The sequence below is a fragment of the Eleutherodactylus coqui genome, chromosome 4, assembly GCF_035609145.1.
Source record: "Eleutherodactylus coqui strain aEleCoq1 chromosome 4, aEleCoq1.hap1, whole genome shotgun sequence".
NCBI lineage: Eukaryota > Metazoa > Chordata > Amphibia > Anura > Eleutherodactylidae > Eleutherodactylus > Eleutherodactylus coqui.
Genome location: NC_089840.1, coordinates 29289739 through 29309954, shown reverse-complemented (window position 1 = coordinate 29309954; position 20216 = coordinate 29289739). Strand labels below are relative to the sequence as shown.

General features: G+C 46.1%; 2 protein-coding genes across 3 annotated transcripts in view; one reads left to right on the top strand and one right to left on the bottom strand.

Annotated features, from left to right (window-relative positions):
- ARL13B (ADP ribosylation factor like GTPase 13B) overlaps window positions 1-20216 on the bottom strand; it is a 63781-nt gene that overhangs the window by 29598 nt on the left and 13967 nt on the right. The gene's annotated exons all lie outside the window — the stretch shown is intronic.
- On the top strand, window positions 1890-13521 carry STX19 (syntaxin 19). The gene is made up of 2 exons (XM_066599153.1): window positions 1890-1999; window positions 12389-13521. The coding sequence occupies exon 2, from the start codon at window positions 12436-12438 to the stop codon at window positions 13297-13299; it is 864 nt and encodes a 287-aa protein (XP_066455250.1). The 5' UTR covers window positions 1890-1999; window positions 12389-12435; the 3' UTR covers window positions 13300-13521.

Sequence of the window (20216 nt, the reverse complement as noted above, 5' to 3'; positions counted from 1 at the left end):
CGTTGTGATATCCCACGCCGGATCTCCGCCACGGGTAGCAGACGCCAGGGAGCAGGAGCCAGCAGACGGATCTCCGCAGGTCAGCCTGACAGATAGACTCACCACAGAGAATCACGGCAATTCGCAGCATGCTGAGATTTGCCGTCCGCGAGCGGAGAATCGCTATGATTCTCCTCTCGTGGACAGAGGGGGCTGCGCTTTCCACAGCCCGTCGACAGGAGCCCTGAATGAAAAGCGACTCGTGTGAATGACCCCCATTCCACTGACCGCGTTCTCTTCCTGCCCACCTCAGGAATCAGACAGAACTTGTGCGGGAACATCGCTCGCGTGTAAATACGTGGATATCAGGGAATGCTCATTCTTTGGCAAAACTGTTGTGAATTTAACCCTTTGCAATGTCCAGGGGTGAAATCTGTGATGTAGGGGTTGTGGATTTGTTGACCATTTGTCAAAAATACCTGCCACACCCAGACTTCGATGAGCGGGATACTCCCATCATGGCCAAACATGGCTGCCATGGGAATACCTCTTTGTAGGAGGTGGCCGCGAGGTTGGTAACAGCCCGGAGCGACTGCGCTACGTTGTTTCTGTCACTTCTCTAGAAGTAAAGTTATGGAGACCATATAAGACCGCCCGCTTGCCTGTTTCCGTAACTCCAGCAGCACCAGCATACGACTGGGAGATGTGGGGAAGATCCCAAGACAGATGCGTATCGTAAAGGTGGGACCCCCATCTATTATGGTACAGGGTGGGCCGCAGGAAAATACCCCGGCACCAAAGAAAATCTGTCTTTATTGCCCATAGCAACCAATCACAGCGCAAGATAGACTTATCACTTATCGTATTGTAGGGTCTGATCGGTGGGGTCTCAGCACAGAGACCCCCACTAATCCCTGGAACAGGCGCCCCTCCTTCCTCTCCACTGCGGGCTCCAAGCGGGCCCCCCGCAGTGAGGAGAAGCTTAAATAGAGCGGCGGTGGAGCATGCGCGGTACGGCTCGCGTCAAGTTCAACGGGGCTGACCGAAATAGCCAGGCGCTTGTACTCCGCTATTTCAGTCAACCCCATTGAAATGAATGTAGCGGCACCGCGCATGCTCCACCGCCGCTCTAGTCACTTCCCACCTCAGTGATGAGAGGGAACATGGGACCCCCCTCCTCAGGACCCTCAAACTCCTATCATCTATCCTCTTGGGAATACCACTTTAAAAAGCTACGCTCACATCTGAGCTGGAAGCTTCGCTCACAATCGCCGGCGAACATCAAGCATAAAATCCCGTATCGTGCTGCGCTATTTTGTCCAGGAACATCTCGGACAACTGGACGGAAGACAGACTGACCCCGCTATAGACGATGGGGTTCAGGCTGGAGCCGTTTCATTCTGCCATGGGACGGATCCATTTGGGGAGGGACTTCGTTTTCCTGTTTCTTATAAAGAAGCAGGAAAACAGAACCCCCAATAGCTCCTGAGCGCTGGCGCGAACGCAGCCCGAATTACCGTCCTCCATCCGTTTGATATAGAATCTCGCCCGCCGTTATGGCGCCAAGTCGTCCCTTTCCCATCTACCTTACGTACGCCTCCAAAATCGCATCTGGCAGCAGAGTTTAAAAACTTTTTGCTTTTTACAAGAACGACTTTGCACTATTTGAAGTTTTCCGAAAGTTGTCTAAACTCCGAACTCCATCAAGTTGTCCGCAGCGAACACAGCATCACTTCGCAGTGAGTAACCCGAACTCTGCTACATATGCAAATCAGCAGATACTAGAAGTAGTTGCGATCGCCGCCCAGCTCAGCCACATTCCTCCAGCATAAGTAGCTCCCGATGTCCGCCCCGCTGTGTGCTGACTGGTGGATACGGCTGCCACTCCTCTGTATACCAGCACAGCCCTGGCAGTGTGAGCGAGCAGTCTGTCATTCTCCACCTTTTACTCTCTGCTTATGGAAGGGCCGGGGACCCGGCTGGCGTCCAATATGGCTAACTGAGGATGTTACCTGGGAAGGTAAGTGGTCACTTCTACATACTGGATGCGAGACGCTCCGAGGACCGGCGCTGCTCAGGGGGCGACCACACTGGCACTTTCATCTATGCGAGAATCGTTCAGGAAGCATAAAGACGCGCACATTTTAAGAATACGTTTCCGATCTTTACGTTTTGATCCCTTTTTATATGAAAAAATGTTATGTTTTCACTTTAAACGTTGTTTAGAAAAAAGTTTTGCGGTTCACTTTTTTCCTTGATCTCAAAAAACGTACATGGTAAGCGTACAGAAACGTGAAGGCGCACGTTTGTGACCGCCATGTTTAAAAAACCGTCTACGTTCCCATGCCTATTGTTGTGGCACAGAAGAATGTAGCGGCTGCGCTTATCAATCCCGCAACAGAAAAAAACGTATGCCAGCTAAACGGATGTCTTGTTTGGCTAATATTAACCCATTATTACCCATGGATCCGTGAAACGCTAGATTTTCAATCCGGTTTTTTTTGTAGACCAAAAATGTGTGCGTTTCACGGATAAACAAATGCCGGTGTGGTCGGCTCCTTGTAATCGGCGCAAGTCATTTATGGGATGAGCTCGTGTGTTGTGGGTTTTCCTTGCGGTCCCTTCTGTAGGGCTGTGTTCACGGGGAAGTTTTTCATACGATTTCTGTGCCAAAAAAATCTCAGACCGAAATTGCGTAGAAATAGAAACCGCTATTTGGAATGTGGATATTCACTGGACGTTATTTGGCTCGGACGGACGACTAAGTAAAAAAAGAGACAGCATGTCCTATTATGGTCTGATTTTCGGACGAGACTTGTACATTCAGGTCAATGGGGGGGGGGGGGGGGGGGGGGAGTAAAAAAAAAAAGCGGATTTCACTAATATGATGCATGTAACCATGGGGACCATAGAAAAAAATTAAGATAGCAAGAAAGTGGAGAGAATTTTTTTTTTTACGTGCCTGAAAGATGGATTGAAGACGGATGGAATATGCTTGTGAAAAAAAGAAATCACAAAAGTACATGAAAACATTTTTTTAACAGATCGCAATTCCCAGTGTAAATATAGCGTTAAGGGCGCCTTCACAGGGGACGTAAAAACTGTGGAATTTCCTCTGTACAATTTACTGCGGAAAATCCACGGCGTTTACCGTATGTGCAGAAAAAAAACAGCGCAAAATCCACATAATTTTTGACAGCCGATTTTAAGCTTTGATGCGCTCAGACTGAAACCCGCGACAAAGTCCGAAGCTGTTACTGTAGGTGTGGATTTCTGCTGTGATCAGTCGGCGGTGAATAAGCCCCCCTGTGGAGGCGCCATCATGGTACAAGCCACAAGACTTGAACAAACCTCATCCACACGGTGCGGAAAACATCTGCGCAGAATTGACAAACGCTGTTGAGTGTAAATCCACAGCTACGGATTTCTGCAAAGGGTCAAACGCACAGCAATCTGTCACTGCGGATTCACTGTGGCGGATCCGAGCAGACGGAGCACACCTGAACGCACGATCACATCTGCATTGGTTCCGTTGGGTGGGTTCTGCGGTAGAAATACGTATCGAAGCCGCGGGATTTTCTCTGCAGATCCACGAGCCCATAAAGGATATGTTCGCACGGCGGGATTCACCGCAGAAAAATTACACGTAAATTTGCCTTCTAGAATCCTCGTCTTTTTGATGCAGATTTTTGCGCTAATTCGCGCTGTGAATGGGCAAATCGGCGTGCAGGATTCTGCCGTGGAAATTGTGTTTCTGCTTTAAGAAGCGCAACTTCTTGATGTGGAAATGCAATTATCCACATCGGAACTTTTGCCATTGACAGAGCAGACTGCGAATCAGCACGAAAATAAGCATCAAAAACCCGTAGAGAAAACCCGTACCGCATGCGCTACGACTCGGAATGCCTTTAAAACCAATGGGACGCGGATTTGCCGCAGCATCCGGCTCGACTCCACATTAAATCCGCAGCAAAAATCCACCATGAGAAACAGAATACCAGATATATTAATGGGAGAAAACATCATAAAATCTAACTTCTGTAAATGTGATGGGACATGCAATGCAATCTATTGTTCTCTGTTATCAGCCACTCCAGGCTGGAGAGGTTTACTGGATTAGTAAGGACTAGACCGTTCCTGCCCCACCGATCCCCACCTTTTTCTCAAGGTCTGAGAACTTGCATAAACTTTCCAAACTTATTAAGCCTCTTATAAACTACACTTGTATCTCCGGCAGAGTTTCCTGGCACCCTAAACCCGGCGCCCGCGTCCTTATTAGGCGTCCGGCGCGCACTTTTTTCTTTCCATGGTTTTTTTTTTTTTTGCATTGTAAAAATGGCCATGACTTTAATTTGCTTTTCATTGCATTTTTTACAAGCATTTTTGGTGATGTTTTCATGTTTTAACCCAGAAACCTCATTTCGCTGTCAGCCAATGCCTGATCACAGCGCTTTGGGGGGGGGGGGGGGGGGATGTATCCCCCCTCCCAATGTGCATTTATCACTGGCTCCGTGCCAAAATTGTGGCAGAAAAGTGCCCCGTTTTTTATACACAAGTTTTACACAAACGTTTACAACTTTTTTTCTTTCTACGGGGCGCTCAACACTTAAAAAGTTGACAGTTTTGCAGCAGGTTGTGGTGAAAAACTGACAAATTATCGGGCAAATCTATGCTCGCTCGTAGCTCATGTAGATTTAATTGTCTGCGCATGGCGGCGCCAAATTAACTAAGAGACGGGCACCGATTAAAGGGGTTTTCTGAAGGGGCAGATAACGGTGTAAAACAAAAGAAAAATCCCCATCGAATGTCGGAAGTGATTGCAGCGGGAAAGTGATCGCTCGCTGGGCTGCTCAGCCAATTGCAGGCCTCTGTGCATGAACGGCAGGCGGGGGCGCCAGTATTGCCAACTTTTGTCCGGGTTGGCAGCAGGTTTTCCCCTTTAAGGTCTGTGGAAGAAATCAAAATCTGCAACAAATCCCACTCATAGATTTTGCTGTGGATTCTGGGATTTTGAAAGATTATGCGTTTTCTTTTTTACATAATATGTAGAAAAATCCACAGCAGCAAAACGAGCGCAACTTGGATTTATCTGCAGATTTTTGTAGAAAACTTCTGTTACGTGTGAACCGGCCCTCACGCACGGCCGGCCGGTGACCGGCCCTCACGCACGGCCGGCCGGTGACCGGCTACGGATAGATAAGAAGTAGGTTCAGAAGGAAGATCCATCTCAGAATTATATGCTCATTACAGGGAAGCTGCCAGGTATTGATGCCGTGGGCACAGAGCGCAGTGCAGGACAGGGACAGGCATGCTGATCCCTGCGGTCGGTCACTTACAGGGTCCCGTGCCAGGGAGAGCACAGCACAAAGGAACTGACAGCTTCCCTTTAAGATCAGGGCATAAAACACGTCAGTCATCACTTATATTGTACTAACTGAAGCGGAAGACAACATACACTCATTGTCAAACCAATCCCTCCGCTAGAAGGAGCTGTCACATCCAATGACACTTTCTGTTTGATTGTAACGTAGATATAAATGATTAACCCTTTGCAATACAATGGTGGCATTTGCTGGCTAGAGCCAGTACTGCAGTATGGGACATGCTGGAGAGGCCCCTGACAACACAGCAGTCAGTAATATACAGTAAGAATACCCTGCCGGACGTCTTCCGAAATCGGAGCTGTACAGCCTTCAATCAGAATGTCTTCAGACGTCAGACAGTGGATTGGAAAGGGTTCAAATATCAGAGCAAAAGGACTATTTATTGTGGAGAAGTAACCCCTTAATGGGAGGCTCTAGAACCCTGCTCTACTGCCTCTAGCTTGGATACAAAATGTGATACTGGCGGGCATGGAGGCTCTAGTACCCTATTGTACTGCCTCTAGCTTGGATACAAGATGTGATACAGGTGGGCATAGAGGCTCAAGTACCCTGTTGTACCACCTCTAGCTTGGATACAAGATGTGATACGGGTGGGCATAGAGGCTCTAGAACCCTGTTGTACCGCCTCTAGCTTGGATACAAGATGTGATACAGGCGGGCATGTAGCCTCTAGAACCCTGTTGTACCACCTCTAGCTTGGATACAAGATGTGATACGGGTGGGCATGGAGGCTCTAGAACCCTGTTGTACTGCCTCTAGCTTGGATACAAGATGTGATACTGGCGGGCATGGAGGCTCTAGTACCCTGCTGTACCACCTCTAGCTTGGATACAAGATGCGATACAGGCGGGCATGGAGGCTCTAGCACCCTATTGTATCGCCTCTAGCTTGGATACAAGATGTAATACAGGCAGGCATGGAGGCTCTAGTACACTGTTATATCACATCTAGCTTGGATACAAGATGTGATACAAGCAGGCATGGAGGCTCTAGTACCCTGCTGTACCACCTCTAGCTTGGATACAAGATGTGATACAGGCGGGCATGGAGGTATATAGTACCCTATTGTACCGCCTCTAGCTCGGATGCAAGATAAGGGCAGTCATGGAGGCTCTAGTACCCAGTTGAACTGCCTCTAGCTTGGGCACAAGATACGATACGGGCGGGCATGAAGGCATATAGGTTCGGTATGGCGTACTGCGGAATTTCTGTCCACATTTGCCGTATCTGAGCCTCTAGATCATGTAAACTCATAGGCTGTCAAAGTTGATGTCCGAGATGGTCCCATACATGTTCTGTCGGTGATAAATGTGGCAATCGGGCAGGTCACTACACACAAGGAGCCTCTTAGAGCCTTTTATGGGCCAAAGGGGGGAAAGCCACGTTTAGGGTCTCAGGTGACAAGACCGTTCATCTAATCACCACAACTCTCATCATTTGTATGTCTGCCTGAGATGGACCTGCAGGACGAGTTTTGCAGCAAAATGACAACTTCTTCTAGAGGGGTGATCTATTTTGACAAGGAGTGTAGTAACAAAGAAAAATACCAGAATGTTCATTAAAGGAATAAAACAAGAAATTAACAGCACATTAAAGTCACTGATTGGCTGCCTGCCTCCCCCTCCCCACATAATAACCAGATAACAAGGCTGTATGTGTATACATAAATAGTGATATCCCACCCGAATGCAGACAACACCAGAAAGCATTCTAGGGTGCATTCACATGTAGTGTTTGCCTGCAGCAATAGTTGGGCAAATTACCCATCAGCCCACGGCAGCACCGCCCCCTCCTCCCTCCTGCACCCCTTTTTGAGAAAAGGCATGGGATGGCAAAAAGTTGCTAAACTTTGGCACGAGCGGGTCTTGCACCAAAATGTGTCACTTTTACACACTACTTCCAGCTTAAAGTGGTTCTCCAGGACTTTTATTTATGATGACCTATCCTCATGCTAGGTCATCGGTAGTTGATTGTCAGGGGGGAGGGGTCTCCGCTCTAGATCCCATGCCCGCTGTCAGTGTGGACAGCACTGGAAGCAGATAGCGCTGTCGATATTGCAGCAGCCTGGTTTTGTAGTACAAGCACAGATTAAGCTCAATGGGAGCTGTTCCTGCAGTACCAAATCAGGCCACTGCAATACAGATAGCGCTATCTGCTTCCAGTGCTGTCCACACGGACAGCGGGCCTGGGGATCAGCTGACCTGCGGGGATCAAAGCGGCGGGTCCCAGCCAATCAACTACTGATGACCTAGCATGGCACTACAACTCTGGATCTCTGGGGCTGAGGACAGGAACATACCACTGTATTTGTTATTTTCAAACATATATGCTCGATATTTCCAAAAAGTAGAAGGAGGACGACCCGTTAATCTCTTCTGAGCGTGAAGGATAACTGATGTAAGATTCTCCATTGACGATCCCAGACAGATACCGAAATATCAAGAAGAGAGTCATAATAGTTAAAAACGCCGTTTGCTGACTTTACGTAATCTCCTGGTATCTCCCAGAACTATTTCCCAGTGTTTACACGTCCTGCGGTGGAGGGCGGACGATTGGTTTACAGTGTAAGTAGCCAAGGAGATTGTGACTGCTCTGCCCTTCAGAAGCGGACGGGCGGCCTGATAAGCTCAGGACAAAAAAATACTAAACCTTGAAGTTTTAAGGCTGTATCCCCACGAGCGAGAGCGACGCAGGCCTGCGGAAATTGGACAGAATCGCACTCGATTTTTCTGTGATTGCCACGTGTTTCGAAATATAAAAAAAGCATTGCGTCACTGTAGATGCGGTTTTCATGCATGTGAAAAAAAACAAAAAACAAAAAAAAAAAAAAACACATGTATTTCCAATAGTTAAAATGATGCAAATCACATGGCATGCGAGTGGATGCAATTTTTTTTTCACGCTCCCACAGGAAATGGGCAATTCTTGGACAAGAGTCACCCAAAAATAGGACTCGCAGTCCAAGAGAAAAATCACTTATGTAATTTAACTCATTGAAAAATAATGGATTCTTTCACATGCGAGTCCACGAAAATCATTAGTGCGAACACACCCTGAAGGTGGCCGTACACTGCAGGCTTTGTTCACATCTCCTATGCAGATTCGGCACATAATGCTGGCAGAATAGCCTGAGAGAATGCCGGAGGGCGTGACGGTAGCGAACGGACAGCTTCTACACTGGGGGGGTTCCAGGGTCTCATTTTGCATACCTAAATTTCCACTGAAAAGTCTGATTGTGGGGGGGTCCCACTGCTGAGGCTCCCACCGATCCAGAGAATGAAGGTCCGGTGTGCCCCCCTCTTCCTCCGTCCGCAGTGATTGCATGGAGAGGAGGAGTGGGAGACACGGGACCCCCATTCTCAGAATCAGTGGTGTGTCAGAAGAGAGACCCCCTACTGATCAAACTTTTTTTCACTATCCTATAAAAGTCAGTAATAAAATCCGATTTTGGGATACATTTATTTTTATTTTCAATGTCGCAATCTATATTTAAGAAACAGACCACTAAGCCTGATAATATCTGACACTTTCTGTTCTGCAGAGAAAACTTTCACAATAGGTGATGGACACAGCTCACCTCATCCTCTCCCTGCACAGGTCACAGAGCATGCCCATAACACTTTCCCATAAAAGTCAATAGGTGATGCTACACCTCACCTCCTCCTCCTCTCTGCACAGGTCACAGAGCATGCCTAGAACATTCTCCTATAGATATCAATGGGTCAGCTTTTGTCAACTGTGTGAATGGCCCATGATTTCTGTTGTATATAGGGCGATACATTCCCTTTAAGCCAGGCACCTAGCTGCAATACTTTAGAGAGAAATTGTCTTGTAACCTATGCTCATTAAAGGGGTTGTCCAGGGTTAGAAAAACATGGCTGCTTTCTTCCAAACACAGTGTCACCCTTGCCCGTGGGTCATGTTTGGTATTGCAGCTCAGCTCCCATTTACTTCAATGGAGCTGAGCTGCAATACCATACACAACCCTATGGATAGGGGTGGTGCAGTGTTTAGGAAGAAAGCAGCCTTGTTTTTCTAACCTTGGACAACCCTTTTAAAGGGGTTGACCCACTTCTAGCTATTTTGCTACAGGAAGCAGACAGCTCCATAGATTGTGCAGTGGCCTGGGTTGGTACTACAGGCTGACTGTCATTGAAGTGAATGGTATTCAGCCTGCAGTACCAACCTGGGCCACTGCACAATGTACAGAGCTGCCTGCTTCCTGCAGCAAAACAGCTAGAAGAGAATCAACCCCTTTAATGATTTAATAGGGAACAGACCGGTTTTTGAAGTTTATCGTACTATGCCCGAATATGTACAGAATCTATAATACTGCTAACTGCTAGGGGGCAGCAGCTGAGCTTGATAATGCTGTGTGCAAGTACTGGCAGCTCAGTGTACTCTAGAAGAACATCTCCATTAGTCTACAGAATAGGTATCTTTAGCGACATTCAGCGCAGAGTCTGCAGCTGCTGGTAGATATGCTCTGGCCACACCCCCTTCATCCGTGTGTCAGACTCCGCCCTCTTCTGTTACTTCCCTTTTGCTACAAGGTGTCAGTTGCCAGATGCCGTTAATAGTTGGAAATTATACATTGTGGGGCCCCGCTAAAAAACAATGCATATGTCCAATTTTCCATTGTGCAGCCCCAGAAGATAATATGCCTATAGAGCAAAACAGGTACAAAGGAGACAGCAGAAATTAGCTTCAGATGCCCCTATTAGAAGACTCCTCCAATGATAACCTGCCCCTATAATCAGCAGGTGTTCACCAACCCCCCAGCAGTTTTGGAGAAGCTCCATTCATTCTAAGAGAAAAGGACATTACAGTTTTTGAAGAGCGGCACTCGTTCCACTTCAAACGGCTGTCGCTCCGGTTCTAACAGGGCTACAGACGTGCTCTTGGGGTCATTTTAAAGCGTTGCTTATTGATGTTAAAGCATGTCCGCATCCCTTATAAAACCGGAGCTACAGACTTCGAAGTTTCATTGAAAATACAGAATTTACAGCAGTCGTTTTTAGTCAGTGTGTGCAGAGCAGAGAGGAAGGGCAGACCCGCCGCAGCAGAGAAGCTCTGCGATTCTCCTGTATATCTCCCTATCACAGGGTGGGGTGGCATAAATATTTGTTCATGTTATCTCCCACCCATCAATCAAATAGCACACTTTTATTGTCACGTATGGGGGTTTTTCCCAGTGAAATGGTTAACACTTGTTTATATAATCACTCCTCTAGACGGTTTAACCCTGCAGATGCCCCGTGGCATCTAAATGTTTTTACAGAAAAACAAATTTAAAATACTTTTATCCCCTTACGCAAAGCTTTACATATGGATGAAATAAAAACAACAACAAGATAACTATATAGAATTGGTATCACCACATCCATAACAGCCCGTACTATAAAATATTACATTTATCCAGCATGGTAAATTCCATAAAGAAAAAAAAATTGTATTTTTCTGATCATCTCACTTCCCCATAACAGAAATAAAAAATAATTTCAGTCATATATACCTCAAAATGGTACCAATAAACCCTACAACCTCTATAAATTTGGTGTTATCATAATCGTAATGACCCATGGAATAATATCAACATAATATTCATACCAAAACCCAGTGGTGAAATACCTTCCTTTCCCATCACCCCCAGCAAAAAAATAAATAATAAGTTATTTATTACATTATATATCGCCAAAGTTGGTTCTCATAAGAACTAGAGCTTGTCCTACAAACTACAAGATGTCATACAGCTACACAGATGGAAAAAAAACCCAAAAAGTTATGACAGTTGGAGACAAATTCCAAACCCACACTTTAAAAAAGTGGCATTTTCAGGAGGATTATTTTTAATGTTAACATGGCTGTTGGGAGAGGGTTGAAGAACTATTCTACATATTGAGATGACATGGATGGGCCAGTGTTTTTCGGCCCACGGCACACCTCACAAATAAAATATTCTTCTTGTGACACCCGTGCACTCCAACCGGGGTGCTGCGACACTCCCAGGAGCTTCTCACAGCGAGCCAGGGTGCCGCAGCGTCACAGTTGGGAATCACTGGGATGGGTTAACCACTATGACTGCAACATGGGTGTAGTCATAGCCTCTGCCAGCGGTGTAGTCCTAAAAAAGGAGCAAGATGGCTGCTTGTCTCCAGTGCTCGAACCAGGATCTCTCATTGAGTATCTTACTTTATTAACTATTGTGATTCTTCAGGGGTCCGGGGGGCTCCAGTACAGACTTGATGCCTTCCTGCAGTAGTTTAGGAGAAGAACGTGCTTCTGTGTGGCACCATAGAATTTTACTTGCACATGCCCTTCAACTGAGAACCTATCGGTGGTGCCGCAACACGTCAAAGTTTTTTAGAGCAATGGGGGAAAACAAAACCCACCATCTGCACACCTAGTAGATGTGCCGCATGCGGGGGATTCTTGGTAGAAGTACCGCCCCAGACCCAAGACCCGACTGTGGCCATTGCTCAGTGAGTTTCACTGTCAGGGATGCCACCCTTCTCCTGTAGAGATCAGTAAAGTTATGATTAACGCTCTGGATGCAACTCCGACGGATGTTGTGGGGACCCCCAACAATCAGCTATTTGAAGAGGTTACAGCCACAGGCAAATTGCAGCCTCTTCACAACACACCATGCACAGCGCTGTACATTTAGTAGCGGCTATTACTGGTACAACATGCTGTACATTTTCTAAAACCCAACCTAAGAGGCCGTCCACATGGCCTTCTGCACCATACGTTTACCATACAGAGTTCATAAGGGTGTCCTAGACTGACCGTGGGCTTCCTTACCCGAACTCGGAGCATCATACGCGTGTATGGGACACACTTCCGTACTCCGTATGTTCAACGTATGGTGCAGAAGACAGCGTGGACGGCTTCCATGATGGAATTTGGGCTGTGATTAAAGCCCACTATGTAAAATAACCACTGCACTTCAGAAAACGTAAAAACTTTCAAAAACATAAGCAGAAGCAAGATGTAACAAACCTCTTTTTGTGTTTAATTTCTAGAATTTAAAGGTCATCTTACATCCAGATACATTTATAAATCCATAAAGATGAAGGATCGTCTTGAGGAACTAATGCAAAAGGCAAAAGTCCTGGAAGAGTCCAAGGAAAATGAGTCCACCAGAGACGAAGCTGAAGAGATCTATCAACAAGCGGTTGTGTTTGAGCGAGAGCCTGTCATTGATGGCTACTTACACGAAATAAAAAAGCTTCAAAATGACATCACGGATCTATCAGAAAACGTGACAAAGTTCGGACTGCAACAAAAAGTTCTCGTCTCCGCGATGAGAAGATTCAGCGTCCTAAAGAAAGAGAGCAACATAACAAAGGACATCAAGGTCCAAGCAGAAAACATAAAGAACCGCTTGGACGCCTTATTGCAGCATGTCCAGAGAGCAGAAACCGAAACAGGATCCTCGTCCAGTCTTACAAGGATCCTAAAAAATCACCACGCCGCCCTTTTCCGGAGCTTTCAGTCCGTTATGTTCCGCTACAACGAGGCGATAATGGCCAAGCAGGCCAAGTGTAAGACATTCATCATAAGACAACTCGAAGTAGCTGGCAAAGAAGTCAGCGAGGAGGAGGTGAACAAAATGGTGGAACAAGGCAAATGGGACGTCTTCAATGAGAACCTCCTCACGGAAGTCAAAGTGACCAAGGGGCAACTGAACGAGATCGAACAGAGACACAAAGAGCTGATCAGTTTAGAGAATCAGATCAAGGATTTAAGAGACATTTTCCTCGAAATTGCCATTTTGGTGGACGAACAAGGAGAGACTTTAAACAATATTGAAATGGTGACGAAGAACACGGAGGACTATGTTCAAAAGACCACCGAAAAGTTCAAGTTAGCTGTAAAATACAAGAGGAAAAACCCGTGCAAGATGCTGTGCTGCTGCTGTCCGTGTTGTTGACGGGTCGCTTGACTCTGTTGGTGGTTTACATTATTTAAGAGGACGTTTTATAAGCTGATCTTTATACAGTGCCTTCGCCTTCTTGGTGTTTTTCATGTTTGGTTGCGTTACAACCTGGAATTGAATGGATTTTTGGAGGGTTTGTACCATTTTGAAGGTGTCAAATATATTTTACTGTGACACAAATAGTAATTAAAACCAAAAAACTTTTGAGAACTTCAACGTGCATAGGTATTCCATTCTGAAGATCAAACACCCTATAGTGCCACCTTTTCTCTTGGGGTAGGTCTATTAGCTCAGCACATCTACACACTGGGATTTTTGTCTTTTTTCCAGGCAAAATTGCTTTAACGCCTTCCAGTTTGCCAGTTGTGTTGACGTCCAGTAGTCTTCACATCATGCTGTTGATTCTCTCTCGAATTGAGGTCTTGGAAGAGGGCATTCCAAGACAGTTCCATGTTCTCCCTTAGATCTTACAGTGCAGTTTTAGCAGTATATCTGGGATCTTTGTCCCGCTGAAAGATGATCCTCCATCCGAGTCTCACAGGTCCGGCAGATGACACGAGTTTCACAATAGAATTGCCTTTTATTTATTGGCATCCATCTCCCCTATGAGGCCATCACCACCACTGTGCTTCACTGTGGTAATAGTGTTCTTGGGGTGATGGGAAATGTTGGGTTTGCACTACACTCAGCATTTCCCATGATGGCCAGTGTTAAGCTGATGTAAGCAGAGAACCTTCTTCCATGTCTTGGGCGTCTTCCACGTGCTTCTTGGCAAACTCCAAATGTATTTTCTTCCATTTTTTGGTTTCATAAAGCCCCCATCTATACAGCATATGGCTTATAGGGTCATAATGAGATTATTTCATCTCTGCTGTGGATCATTGGAGCTCCTTCAGACTGATGGTTTGCGCCTTTGTTGCTGGGTTTTGGTGGGCGGCCTTCTCTTATGTCTGTTCTTTCAATGCTTGGATGTAATGGTGCTCTGAGGGAGGTTTCTGATCTATATCTCTCCACAACTTTGTCTCTGTCTGACACTTTAGTTGAATAAGGTTCCCCTGTGTATCATCAATTATGTGACTCGAGGTTGAAGGGGCTGTCTGGTTATTGGACAACTCTGCTTTAGTAGCGCTGCCTGTATTAAAATTATAAAGAGAGGTACTTAACCCTCCGCCAGGATCTAATGCTGCAATCCCTCTGTGGTCCCAGTGATTGTTCTAACAGATGATGTCACAGGAAATAAGGTGACTGCTGCTGGCGATAAGAGGTTGCAGCATCCCATTCCAGAACTTGTGGCATCATGGCACTCAGGATGTGAGAATAATGATGGCAGAATAATGAGCAGTGAAGCTGTGACCTCTCATTGGCTGCAGTGGCCAACTGATTTCCTGTGACATGGTCTGTCACAAGTAACGCCGGGACCACAGCGGGGCTGCCGTGCTGGACCCCAGCAACATTGGCGGGGTAAGTAAGGTTCTATTTATTATTTTACTACAGGGAACGCCATTGAAAAATGATAACCCAGTAACCCAACAATTTTATTGGTTTGACCAAACTTTATTTGGAGTTTCATAGAAAGAGGGTGAAGACATATAAAAAGGAGCGGAACACATACCGTATGCACTCACAAGTTTTCAGTTTATTTAGCTTTTAAAGAAGGTTTTTTTCATTCCACTGTAACAATGTGGATGGTTTTTCAGGTCTATTACATAAAACCTAACGGAAAATCCATTTTAAATTCTAGGATGTAATGTAAGAAATCAGAAGAAAAAAAAACACCAAAGAGGGGGATACTTTTGGAAAACATCGTACGACATTTATTTTCCATAGTTTATGGTGTAGAATAAGGCAATAGTATATATTCTCACGTCTGAGACACATTTGTCCTCTGATGACTTATTTCTCCAGGACACACGTCCGTACATGCACGATTCCATTGACGTTTTAGCACTTCACTCCTGCCTCCACGTCTCCGCTTCTTGTTTACTAATTAAACCTTTTAGAAGCCACTTAGAAGTTTCCTCATTCATGTTCATGTCAGCGATGAGACCTTCGCCATACAACCTCCAACATCCTACTTAGTGTAGAGTGCTATAAACGGAAGGCTGTTGAAGAGGTCTTCCTACATGGAGACATCGGCTCTCCTCGAGCTTCTCACGCCATGCAGATTAAAATCTGGCGCCTAAACAACATCCACTGCCAGTGGTTCTGTAATAGAGAAGCTAACGACCCCAGATGTCCTCAAGAGTGCGGTAATGGAGCGTGGTCAACTGTGGCAGCCGAGCCTGTGGCTACGTAGAACACACATAGGTCCAAGACAATTCTAAGGGTTCAAGGGAACAAACGCCTTCAGTTGATATCTTTTGCGTAGTTGAAAAAAAAAAATAAAAATCAATGTTGTCCGCTGCACATCTCCTCATATAAAGGGGAAGAAGGGGTGTGCTGCATGAATGATCATTTTATTGTTGTGCCGAGTGCTTCAGAATCGCATCCACTCTCTGGGTAATAGAGGAAGGCCCCAAGTGACAGACCCACCTTCTCCTCCCCCTCCCCGCCATGACATTTATAGGACTTAAATGGTCACCGCACTTTGAGACAATTTGTGCTTCTGTGATAGCCAATATCACAACTAGCAAAAGTGCAATCACTTTATTTACCTAAAATGGGATTTTTCATCACAACAAAACTTCTCTAAATTGCTGGCCATTAAGGGCCAGATTTCATCCTAATTTGCTGCCCACTGCCTGTTGTTAAGTGAAATCTGTCTCTAGTAACAGAGATAAGAAGATGGATTACAGGAGGCTGGAGGGGGAGAATCTCAAGCTGCCCATAGAAGTCCATGGAGAGGGGGAAGAGGGAGTGAGACTCGTGCAGAGACATATCTGCTGTTAATAGTAAGCAATTTACTGGGTTACAGCTACTGAAATTGCATGTACACTGCTCGGTGCTTCTGTAGTGTCTTCCATGACGTGGTTATGATTTCTACATGTGCTACCCAGAGTTAGAGAGCAGAATCTGATGTTTTCTCAATGTGCAACATAAAAGGGACATCGTAGCAGCAGACTACAGCCACCAGCTCAGGGAAGACTGAGTATTAAACATGGAGTCTGCAGAGAGAAAACTGGTAATAATTGCAGGATCCAAGTCACATAATGCTCAGATATAGTGTTCATTACGTACACATGGCAGCTTATTCTGAAAAGCGCAGATACACAAACTGTCCATCCTTCTACAAGCAGCATGGCACACCGGGATGGGACGCTATATGTGTGCAGGTGTACAGCGGGGGAATGTGAAGGAGTGCAAGTACACAAATTACACATAACAGAGTCCTTTCTACTAATTATTCATTACTTTAGATTATGGGGCCACAATATCACTTTGAGCCACTCCCATAGGCTGCAATAAAACAAAAGGGGTTGTCCAGGCATAAAATACTGATGGTCCGTCCTCAGGTAATAGTAGATTGGCATGGGTCTGCCACTCAGGACTCCTGCCGATTAGCTGTTTATCGAGGTGGTGTGCTCGTGAACTGATCAGTTTTCTGCAAGAAGCAGACAGCTCTGTTCCCACTGTGGTGGCCAGGCTTGATATTGCAGTCAAAATGCCCATTGAACTGAACATACAGATAGGCCATTAATAGTTTACAACTGAACAACCCTTTTAAAGGGGGATTACCATCTGAGATATTTGTAGCAAATAAAAAGTATAAGCCGTAAGCTTCTGATGGGTGCGAATCCTGAAAGTAGAACTGGCAGCAGGAGAATAGGGGTCCCCTTCTCCCCCAATCAGCACTCAAGAAGTGACCATGCATGCATTGCTCTCCACTGACGTTTATGCGAGTTGCTAAAACAGCTGGATTATTCACCACTCCCGTAAACTACTTATATGATAGCAGCAGATATGCATCAGCGCCTCATCTTCTTTTTGCAGTGGCAGACAGGGGTCAGAGCACAACCCTCCTGCTGATATATGGGGGTCCCAGAGATGGCCACACACTGCACCATTTACCAATCCCTCCTTCTGCTGCCACTCCACTTCTCTCTGCCATGAGACCTACCTGTGAGCCTCCACCAGACATAGACAAGCATGTCTGTGACCAGATGATTGGGGGCCGCAGAGAATGGCAGCGTTGGCTGCATGTGGCCCCCGGGCTCCTGGCTGCGCACCGCTGATCTACCTGAGCACTTGCCTCTGGAGCTCCCATCTGAATGCCTTGCTATTGATGAATCTATCAGGACTTCTTGGTTCGGTCATTTTCCTGTTGCCGATGCGATTATACAGCACAGGGATGTCAGCGTTCAGCATCGCCGGCCTTCTGGTTCCAGATTTGCCGCTGGAGGGACTTTTCGCTGTCCCCTAAAACACGCACTAAAAACCGTATGACCATTATAATAAGATCCTATCAGGCAATGTCATTGGGGAAAAGGATGCACAACAGCTCCAGGAGGAAGAAAACTGACTCACTAGTGCCACCTATAGGCGTTAGTCTGTAAGTCACTATACAACCCTGTAGAGGGAATTAGCATTTTACAAACTTCTGTGAACTATTAGAAGTCTCGACCAGCCAGGATCCGAGTCTCGAGGCGTCTGCGCCCATCGCTGGAGTTCCCCGAGCGCCTGCCTGTCATAAGGGGAATTAATAAATCCGTTCAGTAGAGGCCTGAAATGAGCGAGAACATTTCCAATAAAACTTAATTATATCATTTAATGCCTCATATAATGTATTAGCAAACTTTTAAAGGGAACCTGTCAGCGGCTGTGAGTGCCATAGACATACAGTGCTGATAGGGCAGGTTCCCAGGGGTGCAGGGAGGTATTTTATATACTTACCCGTCGCCCGATGCCTGTCAGCCCCAAAAGTCGGCACACAGATTGTGCATTCAGCGCATGGACCATGCCATCAGACTCAATGCTGCAGACGATGCGTCGCACTTCCATAGAGACCACTAGGCCCACACACAGCCTGCAGGTTTGAGTCTGATGGCACGCTCCGCTCGCCAACATTTGGGGCTAACAGTGTGGGCACCGGGAGGCGGGTAAGTATGAAAAATACCTTATCGGGCTCCTAGGAGCTTGCGCTATGAGCACCATATCCTAGTTTATGGTGCTCATTGCCGGTGATAGGATTCTTTTAAGTGGGGCGTAATGGTGGGAAAAAAAAGGCAAAGCACAGGCCACATTGTTTTGGGGGGGTTGCTTCTGTGGCGTCCACGGTGCAGTACAAATGACATGTTAGTTTCAGTCTACGGATCGGTACCGTTATGCTGACACTGTGTGTGTATATATATATTTATATTTTTTTTTTTTTATGTGTTACTAACTTTCAAAAACTTAAAACCCTTTTATTAAAAAGAGAAAACAACTTTTTTTGTCACATTATGGGCCCTATAAATTGGTTATTCTTATGTTCATGGGGTGTGAGGGTGAAGGTTTTGCAGGACCAGCTGTAGTTTTCATTGCTGCCATCTTTGTAAGGCCCACGGCTACCATGGCAACCATCAGCACCCCATGATCTCCGGCTGTCAGGATGGGCGGCACATGGAAGCTGTCACCAATGGTGGCCATTTCTGATGGGTGTCAGCTGTCAGGATACGCAGCAGGCTCGGCTCCAGATGCTTTATACTCACCTGCACATACTGACTACTGACAGCCAGGCTCCTGATCTAACTACCAGGAATGGAGAAACCTCAGATGCTGGCAGTTTTACTCCTTACATGCCACAATGAATAGCAGCTGCAGCATGTAAGCAGCTGTCACCCATCAGCACCCCGCAGTGCGATTGCAAGGTACCGGAAGCCTGACAAACACCTCGGTGTCTGTCATGCAATTCAGCCAATTAGACCCCGCCTCCCACACAGTCCAATAGGCTGCCAACATAGGCTTAGTAGATTGCACTATATAAGTAATGCAGTGTACTATCATAGCAATCGAACGACCGCATCATCAAGTCCCCTTCAGGGACCAAAAGCATGGTGTCAAAAATCTTCAATACAAGTTTAAAGAGAAAAAAAATCCAGTAGAAAAAAAAATAATAAAAAAAAAATTTTTCCCCACAAAAACCTGCTTTAAATTGATAATACCCCCCTAAAAATGTAAATAAAAAACCAACACACAACAGATCCTGTATTACCGGGTTCACAATGACCCAAACAGTGAAAAGATTTCGTTATTTATCTCACATAGTGAAGACCTTAAAGAAATCTTTTTTAAAACTAATGCCAGAATTGCTATTTTTCTTTTGTTCACCTCCCAAAAAATCGTTACAAAGAGCAACAAGAGAGTCACAAAAACCTCAGCATATACCAATAAAACTGCAACTCCTCCCACAAACACCAAGACCTCCCAGAGCCCCGCTGCCGGACACATAACAATGTAATGCGGTGAGGTCAAGTCAATAGTTTTTCTTTAAAAATGTGTTTTTTAGGTCTCCTGCAAGCAGGCGTACTTGCACTGTGGGGCCCGGGGGGCATCCGCCTCTGGTCTCCGCAGCAAAACGCCATTTCATCTCCACGAGCAGAAATCGATGGTGATTTTCCGCTCGCGAAAAATAAATCGCAGCTGCAATTTTGCGCGGGATATGCACAGCCGGCTTCCATTGTAGTCAATGGAAGCCATCCATCCTGCGGCACTTCTGAAGTGAACAAGCATGCGCAACGGAGTGCTGGCAGGCACATCCGCAGTGCTCAAAGACGACGCCGGACAGGTAAGCTGGGGTCACCGGGTGGAACTCCGCATGTGGCGTCCGACCTGCCAGTGTGCAGGAGGCCTGATTGTGCTAAAAAGTAGTAAAAAACTTTAGCCCCGGCCCGCCGGAGATCCAATCAGCCAATACGGAGAGCAGCAATCGGGATCAAGAATAGATAAATTGGTTAGCATGCAGGAAAACGGACAATAATCGGACCAAACAAGAC

Bases quoted from the DNA above. Each gene is read 5' to 3' on its own strand.
- STX19 (XM_066599153.1), top strand. From the start codon at position 12,436: ATGAAGGATCGTCTTGAGGAACTAATGCAAAAGGCAAAAGTCCTGGAA.